This window comes from Schistosoma haematobium, chromosome ZW (assembly GCF_000699445.3).
Source record: "Schistosoma haematobium chromosome ZW, whole genome shotgun sequence".
Taxonomy (NCBI): Eukaryota; Metazoa; Platyhelminthes; class Trematoda; order Strigeidida; family Schistosomatidae; genus Schistosoma; species Schistosoma haematobium.
Genome location: NC_067195.1, coordinates 29,379,743 through 29,395,589, shown reverse-complemented (window position 1 = coordinate 29,395,589; position 15,847 = coordinate 29,379,743). Strand labels below are relative to the sequence as shown.

Here is a 15,847-nt window from a genome sequence, read left to right as displayed (position 1 = left end):
AGCCAGACTAACATCACGAAGGCGCCAGAGATAACCCAGATTGGCATTGATCTCATCACTCACGCCACTACCAGCACTTTTGCAGTCACCCAAATACACAAACTGGCTTTCACTATACGTGCATTGATCTCATCACTCACACCCCCACCAGCACTTATGCAGCTACCTAGATACACGAACTCCTCAACTACTTCTATCTGCTCACCATCCAGAGTGAGTACAGGATTAGAATCCTGCCAGTCTTGTAGAAGTACTTTGCACTTCGAAGGTGCAAAGCTCATACCGTAACTACGGACACTGATTGCCAACTTATTCAGCGCGGATTGCATGGCTTGGGCATTATCGCACAGTAAGACAATATCATCCGCATACTCAAGGTCGAGAAGTCTTTCTCCAGTCAACAGATCCACACCACCATCACTTACATTCATCAGAGCTGTTTCCAGAATGTCATCGATGGCAAAGTTGAAGAGGAATGGTGAGATTGGGCAACCCTGCCTAACCCCACTGCTCGAATGGAACAATGGGGAAAGGTTGCTGTATGCCCTCACTCTGCCTGAGGTGTTTGTATATAGGGCTTTTAGGATGTTAATAAACTTCTCAGGCACACCCTTCTTCAATAGACAATCCCAGAGAACAGTCCTATTCAACGAATCGAAGGCAGCCCTGATGTGCAGAAACACTACGATTGTTGGCCTTTGATAAGTATGACGGTGTTCTAACATTTGGCGGACGGTGAAGATATAGTCAATACATCCTCAACCTGAACGAAACCCAGCCTGCTCCTCGCGAGTCAATCTTTCTCGGGTTTTGAACAACCTACGAAGTATGACGGAAGCCAATAGCTTGGACGCAATCGGAAGTAGACTTTTCCCACGATAGTTGTTACAGGAACGACGTGAACCCTTTTTAAAGATAGGGACAACTATCGACTCATTCCATGACGTTGGTACACTCTCGAGCTCCCAGACCTTTGTAAACAACATCGTTAGTTCCTTAGTCAGAAAGTCACCACCATCTTTAAAAAGAGCCGGAGGTAAGTCATATGGGCCAGGTGATTTGTAACGCTTCAAGAGTTGGAGTTCCTTGCGGACTTCCGCCTCATTTGGTGGATCAGTCGTCACCGGCCATGGAGGGCAGGACAGTCTGACCGATGTTGCCGGGGCAGCAGGCCAGTTGAACTGCCCTTCGAAAAATTCTGTCCATCGTCCAAGACGTCGATGGATGTTAGTGATTGGCGTCCCATCATCCTCGTAGATTGTTTCGCTCACACCAGACTTCTTGCTGCCAGTGGCTCGGATGAGTTGGAAGAGCTTCCGGTAATAACCAGATGCAGCTGTTGCTTCCAGCTCATTAGCACGCTTCAACCACCAGGCTTCTCGGTCCTTACGCAAGCTTTGCCCAATTTCCTTACGTAACATACTTCGTTTATGGTCAAACTCACGGTCACCCGGAGTAGACCGACGGGCTTCAATGAGTTGTAAGGAACTTGAAGAAACCCAGTGCTTATAAGCGGGACGTTTCGCGAACCCACAGCTGACTGTACCCGTCGTTTTCATGGCGTCATGCAATTGCAACCAATGCTTATCTATACTTTTCGGTGGAATGGTAGCTAGCCTAGAGGCTAGCTCGGTTCGATACTTACTTGCAACAGAAGTTGCAACCAGCTTGCTAATATCAATCCGTTGATGGCGGTCACTTCGTTGGCCACTGAAAAGTGAGGTAAGATTGGCGCAGACCAAGGCATGGTCAGAGTCCAGATAGGTACTCCAAAAGGAGCGGCAGTCTTGTACACAACCACGCCAGCGGTAGCTGATCGCGATGTGATCAATCTGAGTCCACGCATGAGATGCAGAGGGAGGACGCCAGGTGGCACATCAGCGATGACTGTGCCGGAAGTTAGTGCTAGCCAGAAACATGTTGTGGTCTGTGCATAGTTGCAGTAGACGGTCCCCATTATCTGTCCTGCAACCGACGAGTCCCCATCGGCCACCTAAACGACTCGCTTCTGCGCCTAGACGCCCGACCTGAGCATTCAAGTCTCCGGCTAGTACTACAATATCTGTCGAACGCACTTTCTGGAGAAGAACAGATAACTGATGGTAAAACTCATCCTTGATTGTTGTGGCTGACTGACTGATTGCATCCGGGCTGCAATCTGTCGGAGCATAGGCGGAGATGACGAAAAGACATCGTTTCTCACGCCGATTTCTTCTCACTTTGATGGAACTCTCTAATCTAACAGCACATAACCGACTGTTTATGGGGATCCAATCGATTAGTGTCGCCTCAGCTCTAGCGCTTAGTGCGACACCAACGCCAGCAAGACCAGACGAAGATGCCACAGGGTCCTAGGATAAACGCACGTGAAACAAGCTTTTTGAAGCGACAGATGGAGAGCGAATTTGTAGTACTTCACCAGAGTCTTGAATACTGGTCTCAGATAGACAGCAAACATCGATATTAAGACTTTCTAAAGACATAGCCAGCCCTATCTGTTGTCCAACCTGCATAAGTGTGCGAACGTTGAAGGCAGCCAGTTTGAATGGTGCACGTGGTTTCAGAAAAACTGCTCCAGTACTCATATTCGGTAGTAACATACAATTTTCAACCGGACAGTGACTCGAGAACGTTTAGATAGAATCGAATTTCCGCCATAGACGAGCTGCTGTATAAGCCGTAAAAATAAGTATAGACAGGGTAGGAATAAAAGAGGGTGAATAATGACGTAGTAAATAATAATAATAATAATAATAATAATAATAATTTGAATCATTTGATTGTTAGTCGAAGCAAGAAAAGTAGTTTGCAAAAGTATAGACAGTTCATCATTTGTGTGTGGGCTGTGATACTGCCCGGGTGCCCAGACCAAAGCAGGTGGTTTTCTTAGGGGGACACACCCCAAGCATTCGACCTAAAGGCCTGACCCACAATGCAGTTGGGCATCGTGAGGAGATGCAGTCCCATGGTAGCCGGTGACCGACGTTTGGTTCCTACGCCATTTGTTCCCTCAGGATACTGGAGCCCATGTGCGCTATTGGTTTGGGATCCGGTTAGAGCGCCAGACATTCGCTTTTCGTTCTCTCATTTTCGTAAACAACACCCCCGCCACGAGAAGGCAGGGAGTAGGACTTGCCTGGTAGAGGCTGTATACGCGTGGTCGTGTGAGAGCATTTTAAGAGCCAGGGCGGGCCCATCCCACTCTCCGCCATACCAGGGCATTCGGGGGCCATCGATCACACCGGTATTCATATTGCCACTGTTGTGGTCAAGAGCATTGACGTAATAGTTTGGACACTTGAATCTATTTCATTGAAATACGGCTTTAAGTCCCGTCTCCACCGCTTTGTTTTGGACATCTATTTAGTATCAATAACCCTCTTACTCACGGTGTGGTTCAAAATCTAGTACACGAATTTGGAATTCTTAAATGAATCATATTATTTGGGTGGGTTGATTTCGTGAGTAATAACGACGTACTATTCTTTCATTCTGACTATTGTAACTAAATCTTCATATAAAGTTGCAGAGTGTTGACATTAGCTGATTAATCCTGGGTACCAGTAAAAACTTTTATTAAGTCTCTGCACGAATTTGCGTGGAGTTCCCCTCAGTCTCAACGAAGTCAATATTTATTCTAGAATTTGAACATCTTTTGTACTTGTCAGACAGATTATAACGAGTTTGGATTGTCCGGTATTCTGAATTGATCATCGTAGGCCAACCACTTAGTCATAAATAAGCGTATACCACAATTCGTCTAATTTATTCAAAGTGACCGTGGACTTTCCGTGGTTTTTCATTATAATGTCACTCCTATGTCAGTTTGTTAATTTCCTATTTATGTTCATCTGATTTTTAGCTTCACGTTATTCTCCGAATTTCTGACCGTTAAGCATCGGGCCAAAGTTCTGTTAGCTTTCAATGTAAGTTGTTATTCCATTTATTTGTCGTGACGTTTCTCTATGAAGTAGGAAGATAAAAAGAAACAAATAGTTTATTTCAATTAATTTTGACCAACCTTTTAGAATCTCGATTGGTTTTACTGTGGGATAACATTTGGACTTACGGATGTCATTCTGTTAGTATAAACTAATGGTTAATAAGTTCGTCAAATGCGGTCATATTATCTCTATAAAACAATTTTTTATTCATTTCTCACATAATATCTTTGTCTTGCTTAGTAACATAACATATTACTTAAATGTTTATCTCCAGTTAACTTCTAACAATTTTCCTTACCATCAATCCTATATTTCAAATGAAATACAAAAATGTTTTGTTACTGGTCTACATTTATAAAAAAAAACACCGTGTTATACTCCTGCAAGTGTTTAGCAGTATCAGGTTGTATGTATTATCAGCCTCCTTCTGAGTTTAGTTTCTTGTTAGACAATGATTCACTTGTTGACTTGGAATATGCCGATGACATAGTTCTATTTGGTGAAGACGCTGACAAAATGCAGAGTCTTCTGACCACTCTAAGCATCAATGCAAGCATGTTCGGGATGCGATTCTCCCCCTCGAAATGCAAAATGTTGCTTCAGGATTGGGTTGCATCGACACCCGAACTAATGGTAGGGAGTGAAGTAGTTGAGTGTGTCGACCACTTCACTTATTTTGGGAGTCTCATCAGCCCTTGTGGTCTGGTGTGTGACGAAATCTCAGCACGGATACAGAAGGCTCGACTAGCTTTTGCCAACTTGCGTCATTTATGGCGTAGGCGAGATATCCGTCTATCAACCAAAGGACGGGTTTACTGCGCAGAAGTTCGTTCCATCCTACTTTATGGCAGTGAAACATGGCCGGTAAGAGTAGAGGATATTCGTAGGTTCCTAGTATTCGATCATAGGTGTCTTTGAAACATTGCTCGTATATCCTGGGACCATCGAGTAAGTAATACAATTGTTAGGAAACGGGTACTAGGTAAGGATGGCAAATCAATTGATGACGTAGTGAAACTTCATCAGTTGAGATGGCTGGGACACGTGTTACGTATGCCCAACCACCGACTGCCTCGACGTGCTATGTTCAGTGGTATAGGAGTAGGTTGGAAGAAAGCTAGAGGCGGCCAAACCAAAACATGGCACAAGTCCATGAAGTCACTGACAAGTGGACTGAGTCATGTTGGTATGTGTAGACTACCTGGTTGGGGACCGCGAGATGATAGCAACCGATGGTTAGAGACCCTGAATGACATGGCTCAAACCGTTTGCAATGGCGCAGGTGCATCCACTCTTTGTGTTCTCCCAAATTCTAATCTTCTGAATTCGTCATGTCCCTTATTTTCTTTCTAAATTTATTTCACTGGATTATACTACTTGAATAACATCTTCAAACCCTAATCTTCCCGATTACTGCTTATACTCTTGCTACCTCTACCACTACGTGATTTGAATCGACAACTGCATCTCTGTGCTAATGTGGTGTGGCAACTCGAACTGATGTACGTACGTACGAAGTTCTACGTTGTTACTAACTGACTGACTGACTGAGACAATAATTTGAAATCATTCGTAGAATAAATGCGAAACATGGTATGTTTTTCCCCACTATATTTCCGTTAATTAGATATACTACAGTTTTTCTTTTTAATTTAAATTTACCTGCTTTGCTCTCTTTTCATCTGCCAATCATTATCTAGCTGCCGTAATTACACTAACAAAGCATTCAGAGTATTCTCTTATTTTGTCAGTACTTATCAGTAATTAGCCGATTGCCTTTGAAGGTTTGTATATTACTCTTTTATTGTGCTTATGGTTACTGAAGCTAACTAACTATTTTCGAGCTTCCTTAATATGTTTACTTAAACTATTGACTAAGTAATCATATATCGTTTTCCTTCCCACTTTGACCAGTTATATTACTATGAAAACTATCATGAAATAGTTTTGTCTTGCATTTATTCAATTAATTTCACTGAGAGGTTATATTTTGCCACTCTAAATTCCTTATGTATTATGGTTTTTTCTTGACATATTAACGTCTAGATATTCTGGGCTTTTGGAAGCACATTTGAAGTTGGTTTGGCATACCTTATTCTGCCAAGATTTGGCTGGCGATGGCTGGTGTTTGTTTCAGCCTTACCACTATTGATTTTCTTATTTTTATTGAGGGTAAGATACCATTTTATCTAAATTTGAGATATATTTATTTCAGATTTTACTAAATTGATCAGCATTCATTAAACTCGTATTGTGAGTAATCATGTGACTGGTTATTTCTTCTTGAAGTTATCTAGATTGTGATTCTTTTGTTGAAACTTTGAGTTTCCTGCTGTTTATCTTTGAAATAGAATGGGTCAGTCTCTGTTAATGTCTTAGGAATCAATCAATAGTGCGAAATTTCAAACTCTAATGAAAACTTACCTGTTGAACGAACAGTAGCTCTGGTGGTTCACTAAACTTGAGAATAATACCCTAGTGAGTGAAGCGATGGATATTAGTTTCGAAATATGTCCTGATTTTCACTAACTGCTGAGTCATAAACAAGATATAAGTACAAACATTATTAAAGTATCTAGTCAGTTAGTCGAAAACTAACAGAGATTGACCAGTTTAGTCCTACAAATCTCTAACAAAAAGTGTAGTAACCAGTTAGCATTCATTTTTTTAGTACAGGTTGTGATAGATAAATGATCTTATATGACGAATTTCTTTAATATTACAGCATAGATGTTCAAATCCTTGATTTACTAGAAATTCGTTCAGAATTGGGAACAATATTCATTGTGAAAGATCACTGGGAGCTGACAGATAGTAAATGCATATTTTCATCTTAATTAGTAAGCCTGAACGACTTTCAGAATCTAATCATTCTTATAGTAACTTGTCGAGAACTAATTAATTATTCGTAAATTCATTCAGGTCCTTAACGGAAATTGTATTATACAAGGCAAACATCTTCACAAAACTGCGAAACGGTCATTACTACTAAACAGTAGGTAACTTCCATAAAAAAATAAAGAAATCATGTAAAATTAAAATAATTCTTTCCAAATTCATCTGGTTAGTGATAACATAATGACAATTAAAAAAGTCTAATTTCATTTGCTAACCAGTGGCATCACCCAAACCAATATAGGATACTTTTCCATTAATTCTCTAACTGATTTTTTCATCCCTGTAAAACCTTGAATGATCTATACATAAGTTAACTAATCTCTCTAATAATTTACAGTTTGGTACTGTATTTCGTAAATTTATATCATACACTTCAGTGGTATTATTGATTGATGGTCAATAAATTATCGTGTGCAAAAAATATATTATAAATCTAATTAACACTCTCATGGTTGATTATATTTTTTATTCCCACCTTGAAGTAACCTGATTTTCTAAATATCAGTGCTCTGTAGTTATATGCGCTTGTAAACTTTTATTTGTGTTGAATCATTACCTCAGGTTATCCCATTCGCTAAATTACTTTAAAATTCTCCTTCGTAATATTTTCAAATATTAGTTTCTGCCTGAGTCTCCAAGATATCTTGTTGGTGCCGGCAAAACTGAAGAAGCTGAACATATTATTGCAGATTTGTTCCGTACGAATCGGGTTGTTCCTCTTAGGGGTACTCTTGTATCATCCACTGTACCTGTAAGTCAAAAACCAAACACTTCTGTTGTATTGTTTCGTATAATTACGTGCGTATAAATGCGTGCTAAACTCTAGTTGGTATTTGTAATTGGCTTTGCCCTTTGGTATCATATCGGCATGCATGTTTATTAAGTGCTCGAATTTTGTTGGTCTGACATTATATTGAGTATGCATTTTATCATAATATATTTCCTTCAATTTTGTGAAATTATTACTATGTTCGCCCTCACCATGAACTGACGTATGCTGTTTTGTTCTAGGTTGAAAACGCTACACCTAATCTAAAGCGAGGGAGAACAGCGGGCTCTAAAAGATTAACCTGGAGGTCATTTAGAATGGTGGTCCAGTTTTGGCAGTTAGGTTGATTGAGATATCTGAATTTCGGAGGCTAAACATAATCTCATCTAGCTGGTGTCGATCCCTGATGGTCCCAGTTTGTAACAACAAAAATTATCCTTTGATGATCACAGGGGAATCAGTTTGACCAATGTATTGTAATAATCATCCGATGCTTAACTAAATTCCATAAAAAGCAAACCTACGAAAACCCAGTTGGTCTCGAACCTGGACGTGGATATGTAGACAAAATATTTACTCTTCATCAGGTTTTAGAATATGGATATATATACGGATGCCTGACGACGGTTATATTTCTTGACCTTAAGGCAGCATTTGATTCCGTAGATAGAAATATTTTGTGACAATGTCTGTCATTGAAAAGCACCCCAAAGAAGCACATCATCCGTCTTCAGGCTCTTTACAAACTACTCTATTGGTCGAGTCAAAGCTAATGGCGTGCTGTCAACTTCAAATAGTGTTCGCCGGTCCCCCCCCGTTTCGTTTAGTTTTTTCATAGATATCCTCTTAGAAATAACACTTCTCTCATCTAACTTTTCCTACCAAACATTTTGTTCATCAGTTTAGGATGGGCACATAATGATAGTCGTGTTTGGTGAAGATTCTGATAAAATACAAGATTCTGCATATTGGGGATGCGTGTCTTCCTCTTTAAATGATAAAGGGTTGATCTGCGCCAATGCCTAAACTAATGACAATGAGCAAAATGGTTGAGTGCGTTGACCACTTCACTTACCTTAGAAGTCTCACCATCCCTCATTGAAACATATTTTCAACATTAGTCCATCCCCCACTTTGCGTTGCATCGTTGATGCGCATTTTTCTTCCTCATAACTATCTTGACTACATAGTTCACAGCTTCCCATTAGAACAATTGCTATTAAGGGGGTTTTGTACAGATTTCTGTATTATTTGTAGGTGATTTTCGTCACGCACAAACGTCAGTTTTAAGAATTTCTGGACTCGAACCAAACGCCTGTCCAGTTTTATCTTATTCCCATAGGTTTACTTGCTATTATCTATCTCTGATAACAACTTCCTCAAAATACGAAATATATTCATGAAACCATTCTACCGAAAATTATTATCCTATTTAGTTTACAACTGGATAGTCAACCTTGTTCAGACTTTCTTTCAATAGAATAGAATATATCAAAGTCTAATCTATGTGTTTTTGTTGCTGTAAACTGCTGTTACACCAAAAACACAATGTTTCTTTAATCATGACAAATGTTGTTGAGTGCTTACCTGCTCTGTGATCTATCAAGATGGTATAAAACATGTACATAAAAGACTTTCGAGTCTTTTTTCCAATTCATATCAAATTATTATGACTCTTGTTAATATAAACTTCTTACTTTCCAGACGAGACTTTAGAATCGCCGTTGTGTTTATGTTATGACTGTGAACTGCAGATTATAGCGAAGCGTATTATCGATCGGACCAACGGCACGTAAAACATGGGCGAGCGACCTAGAGTTCTGATTGGTCCCACTACCCTGTCTAGCCCAGCCAGTTGAGTCCAGAACACAAGTCTCAGCCTCTGAGATATGAATCATTATATTTCAAACATACTCTGTTTATATACCAATCAAGCAGACCACATCGTACCATAAAATAGAAAATAACATTTTACAATATTGACCGGTAGGAAAATGACACGTGAAATAAATATTGACCAATAAGAAAATGATACCATCTCAAGTCCAAAGGATAGCGTTAGACTTCACAAAATAATTTTTGGCATATTTTTCTGAATATCCCAACAGTTTAACCTTCAACAATTTATTGAAGAATCAAGTCCCAAACTTCAGCAAGAGGAACCCATGTCTTAATGGAATTTCAATTAGCAAGGAGCTTTTTACTTGCCATCCATTTTAGTTTATGGCACTGTAGTTAGTACTGCCTTTCTATCGATTCAATATGTATTATAATTCTCTTTTCTTTGGTTGTTTATTAAACGAAATCCACCTTTTTTTTCCAAAGTACATATCTATTAATTCCTTTAGCTTCTTCAAAATCGATTCAATGTCAGACATAAGTATTGTGATTTGTTTATTCACATAATTTTCTATTTACCTACTGCTTTTCCATGTTTAATTTGTGATAAATATATTTATGAAGCCACCAAAAGAGTGGCCTTGAATACGATCATTATCTTTCTTTCTATTGACTTTTTTTTATCACTTGTTTCGCAACAATGACAAACTTCAGGTAGAAGACTTCTACACTTCAAAAAGTTATTTCTATCCATTAGATCTTAATTAACTGCCTTGCATACACATATTTCTACAAGTGAATAAAAAAGACCTGCAGTTAAGATCTCTGCCTGTAAGATTCTAAAATTTTCATATTTTCTTGGATTTTTTTTAAGACGTTAACTACACTTACACTGTTGTCCAAGTGAATTTTGAAAGATTCAAAAGAGGTCCTTAAAAATGATATTTTACACTTATAAACTATGGTATTGATCGGAGGATGCCCCAGTCGGTTGTTGCTGTAATTCTTAATCAGACAGCTTAGTGGTTGAAGCAATCAGTTCTCAACCTGTTGGTCACTTGTTCGAACCCAGTGTCACTTTAGTTCGGGTAGCTGGGTTACATCACTACCCTCTACATATAAGTGGTGTGACCCAAAATCGAGTTCATGAAACCTGTACTTATTGAACGTTTCACGTCATCATTAATTACGAAACGTTAGTACAGAAATTATAAATAACGCCGAAGTATGCCGAAGAGAAAAAAATGATGGACCAATCAAAATATCTTTATCACTTGTCTCGAGATAGGCGATTTGTTTGTGGCTGCAAAACTATAGTTTTGATTGACCTCACATAAAGTCTTCAGCAGCTAATTTCTGCAATCTGAGAGTTAGTTCATTGTCCTACATTTCTGTGCACACTTTAGACAGGAAGTCTAGAACCGGGTGTATCTATTCAGCTTGTTAATCCAACCATCTCCAATCTTTATTCACCATAATTCCACTTGTGTTATCTCTTTATGTCGAGAAATGTACTTGATGCTTAAAATAAAACATACCAATTCTTAATCAATGTAGTATTTGTTAGTTTTCATTCGTAATGAGAGTGTTTTGCTCCCATTATTTACTAGGTTTTCTTATCCATGTTTCTAATGAGAGAAATTCCAGTTAAATCGGAGTATCTCCATCATTTAGGCGTACAGCATTATGAAATTATTGTTATCATTATTATTCATGGTTTTATTAAATATCATGTGTTGTACAACATGGACTTCTCAACACAAAATATTTCGATAACTTTCTTTTACAAAACAAAAAAGTCAATAGGTGCACACATATACATGAAAGTAGTATATAAACTACCTGAAATTAAGTTTCTTTTTAATACAATAAGAATCTATACATGTTTTTAGTTGGAAACATGTTTAAGAATACAAGTTTTTGTCCAAGACAGGTTTTACAACGTGTTCGTCTCATAGTATATTTGATAGATACGGTATTTTAGAGCCTTTATACCTTTGCTTGCGTCCATGATTTCTGATGTATTGACGTTTCATTCTACCAGAAAATTCACAAGAAGAAAGATATAAATGAAATGGATGATTATTATCGCATAAGATAACATCTGTCAGGAGTTCGCAAGATTTAAATTGTCCATCCACAACTATATTCATCATGACTTCAAAAGATTCGCCACATGCCTTGCTAACCCCCTTCAGCACTCCGCAACACAACAAAATCTTTTCTAAAATACCCGGAAGGGAGTGGTTTCAAACAGTAAAGTACGATAGATAGTATTCAAGAACTTACAAATCGTAAAAGTAAATGTCAAGTAATGCCAAAAGTATGTGGTCTCTATAAAATAAGTCAAACGGAAAATTTTCTTCGATATCAATAAAACATGAGAAGCTCAAGAGAGATCAAAGGAAAAGTTTACGCTAAGATATTACAAACTTAATGGGACTCCAAAATGGTATTTGAGTACTGCCCATGTTCCAGGCTAAAATTAGTAGTTTGACACCTAAAATAATCAAGTGCAAGACCATTAGAGACATACCATCGTCCAATGAGAGACAAGAATTCTTTCATTTCAAGGGGAAGTGAAGAGGCAGAAATGGAATAAGACCACTAGCATACGTAATAAAGAATGTTCCATAGGGAATCTCAGATCATAAAGAAAAAATGAAGAAAGAACAGAGAAAAGGGTAACTCCTTGTGGCGCATCTTGAATTAGTAGAGACGTTGAAGACTTTTCTCCAAGCATGGTACACTGTTCTCTTTCGAACAGGTAAGACATACCCAGATAGCTGTCGGTGTTGACGCTGCCAAACTTGTTTGGTGGTAGTGTTCTCGAAAGTAATATAGTCTAGAAATGTTCATGAAACACATTTCTTACCCTTTCCCAAACTAAGCGCTGTATTATGCTGCAGAACAACAGCAGCATCTAAGGTACTTCTTTTGCATTTGTAAGCAAACTGATATGCGTCAAAATACTGTTTTAATGCAGGTTGAAGTGGGAGCAATAATGAACTAAGTGTTGTAACTAAATTTGACCAAGCTATTTATAGGACGACTTGAATTCTTTCTAATATTGATTTAGTCGTTGTGATAATCACCAGAAATTAAGTAACAAATGAAAACGGATAAAGACTAAGTGAGTTTATCTACATTTAAACTAGTTTTGATTTTAGTGAAAAATACATTAGTATTTGCAGGAGTTCGTATTACATTTTTTGAGATGGAACTTTAAGAACTCCAATTATAGTCTCATAAGTGAACGAACATAATAATAATTGCACTGGTCGTCCCAATCCGTAAAATATTCAAGTTGAATAAATTATATTCCTCCAATTCGGGTTCACTTTTTATCAGGGTTGTTTTGCTCAGATGAATGTATCAATTATTTATGCTAACTAAACAGATCATTATCTTTTCATCTGTTTTATAGATACGAGATAGAGGCAGTATAAAAGGAATGTTTGGGAAAACCTATTTAGTGACTACACTAATGTTGCCGATTGTATGGTTCAGTGCAGCATTTGTTTATTATGGTGTCGTTCTATTAAGTGCTGAAATATTTCGCTTCAAGCACTCTTGTTTTGGTAGTAAGTTTAACTTTCTGCCTTCAAGTAACCTTAATCGAAAGACTTTGCATGTTTCTTTGTCCAGTAGTACTACAGTTTTTGATTAGCATAGAAATAACTCATTGTTTAAGGCTTTAGTGAATCTACAGTAATATAATTATCTGGTTTTCGTTTTTTCTTGCTTATTAGAACCTATTCTAACCCCAGACTATCATGGTAACCTGAGCCATTTTAACGTCCCACCACTTCTGGAAACTTCAAGCCAAATAGACAACTTTTGTTGTAAAGAGTTGTCTGATGATGATTATGTCGCTATGTTAGTCTCTTCAATTGGTGAATTTGTTAGTAAGTTTGAGTTAGTTTTGTAAAAAGTCTTTAAAATGTTATCAGGCGAACAATGAATAAATGATCCTTTTTTGAGAACCCTTGAAATAATGCACCGTCAGTTCTTCTGAGGTTCCCTTAGCAATTACCACTTTTCTCTAAGACTATACTGAATATTCTTATACCAAAATGTAACAAAATTCGCTAAATGTTTGTCTACGTAGTACGGGCGATAGTTTTATTGGTTAGAGGTTTTAGGACACTAGATTGTATTCAATAGATCAACTAAATTCACATTTCCTCTAATTTTAAGTTTCCCCTCTATCCATACTCTTGCTAAATTGTTTTATTTGTTTTATTCGATGGTCACTTAATGATACGTTTTCCAGGAAGTTTGTGTACATACAAAACATATGTTGTATTACTTGTTTACATTATCAGTTTATATGTTGTATTTATGTCTTATGGATTCAAATATTGAACTAATACATATACCACAGTGCAGTTTTCAATATACATGTATATCACGTAAGACATATTTCTGAAGGTATAGAAAGTGGTAGATTTAGTTAATCTGTTACAAAATCGATAGATATTTTTGTATACACGTAGTATTTTTATACTTGCTGATCAATATAAACCAGTTTATTCCATTGTTTAATTGCTTTACATGTGAGCATATGCTTGTTGTAATTTGCTAAGTCTTTTGTCATTTAACTTTTTAACGATAGTTTAAGAGGTCCAAAAGCTATGTTATTGTAGTGACTGATTAGATGCATATGGTTCCCTCAATTTTCGAATTGACAATCAGGATAGAATATGATGTACTACTCAGTCAAGTAGCCAATCATTAACATTCATATTCAAGTGGAGTTTTGTTCTTTGAGCTAGGTGGTTTAGTTCTGGAGCTTTCATTGTTCTTCCGAACAACATCAGCGCCAAACTTCAGGTAGAAGCGGAGTATTTGAATTCCCCATCATATGACTCACAGCTTGTCCTGTCGACGTCGATCTTGATTGGTTGTTGTTGACCTTTAACCTGTCATTGTGTACTTTATTATATTGATTGTATGTTCCCTTGATCTGATTCTTGGTCCTATATTTGTCCCTGATTCTTCTGATTGGTTGGTAAATTGGGTCAATTTGTTGTGTCTGTTGACCTGAGCGCTAAGCTTATAAAACTTATCTAGTGTTTTTAGTATTCCATCTATCTAAGATTTCAACATTTTCCCAGTCGAATTTGTGTCCAAAGTGGTTCACATGGACTGATATAAGCGAAAATATGTCATGGAGTTTGACTGCTAATTGATGTTCGTGCAGGCAAAGTCGAAGGAGCCATCCATTTTATCCGATGTAGTGTTTTTTGCAATCGGAAAAATTTACTTTGTAGATGATGTCCAGTTCTTTTCTTTTGTCATTTCATCTTTTGGTTTGCTTGGGATTTATTTTATATCATTGAATATGTTGCTGATCAGACGGTACATGTTTTCCGACTCATCACTTTTGATGATAAAATAATTGTCATTCATATAACGATTCCAAGTTTCTGTCTTGATCACTGGTAACACAGTGACTTCAAATCTCTGCATCATTGCCTCTGTAATGAGTCCTGATATTTGCATTCCCTTCGTTTATTCGTAGATTTTATAGTTGAACTGAAAGTATGTTCTTAAGCATAAAACGACATGTTCTTGTGTGCTTTTGGAGATTCATGTCGTTCATGAGGAACAGGGATAGGATTCCTTTTGATAAGCTTGGTTCAGTTGAGAAAAATAAAGCTGTCACATCGAAGGATATTGATACGACGGGATTAAAAAGGCAAAATTACATCTTTTTGCTCATTGTGATTTTTGGTCAACATTACTTCCGTGTTTTTTAATTCAATGTGTTAATTATTTAGAGTAATATTTGTCTTTATTTGACAGTGTGATATTTTATTCAGTTTAACATTAATTTATTTGAGTATCATGTTTAGTCAAGATATGATATTCTTGTATTAGATTAATGTAAACTATGCACAGCATGACATGCAGCATGTGATTCGTTATAACTCTGGGTATTTTTCATATATGTGATTTCATCCTAATTATTAATGAAGCTGGGTGTACAATCAATATATAAATGAGTGTATTTTCGACACAAGGGTTTTCGTCATGTTTTGAGGTTAATAAATTTTGATTTGTTCCAGCATTGGTGATTTTAATTCGCGTTGTGGAAATTGGAATATTTCCTTGTTTTTTTCTCAAATATAAGTAATAAGCATTTCATACATAACCATTAGCAACGACCAAACTTGTCAAATGGCGACGCAGTCATAACAGATAACACCAGTTCGTTATTGTTGGTCTGAATGTTGGTAATCTTATTCAACATCTTTATGGGAGATTCGATCGCGTGACTGGATGAATCTATTAAAGGTTTCAATATTCTTGAAGTTTCTGTTGATGAATTGTATGTTGGGCTTCCGATGTGCGATACAATTTGACATACTGGGGGTATTTGGCTTGTGTA

General features: G+C 37.4%; 1 protein-coding gene across 2 annotated transcripts in view; it reads left to right on the top strand.

Annotated features, from left to right (window-relative positions):
* Positions 1 to 15,847, top strand: part of MS3_00003224 (uncharacterized protein) — a 43,065-nt gene that overhangs the window by 9,102 nt on the left and 18,116 nt on the right. Inside the window, exons 7-11 of one of the 2 annotated variants that reach the window (XM_051210962.1) lie at positions 3,863 to 3,926; positions 5,991 to 6,116; positions 7,462 to 7,593; positions 12,878 to 13,034; positions 13,203 to 13,358. In XM_051210962.1, coding sequence (XP_051070988.1) covers positions 3,863 to 3,926; positions 5,991 to 6,116; positions 7,462 to 7,593; positions 12,878 to 13,034; positions 13,203 to 13,358 — 635 coding nt within the window. Of the gene's footprint in view, positions 1 to 3,862; positions 3,927 to 5,990; positions 13,035 to 13,202; positions 13,359 to 15,847 lie in introns of both variants that reach the window. The other variant, XM_051210963.1, reaches the window with a different exon arrangement.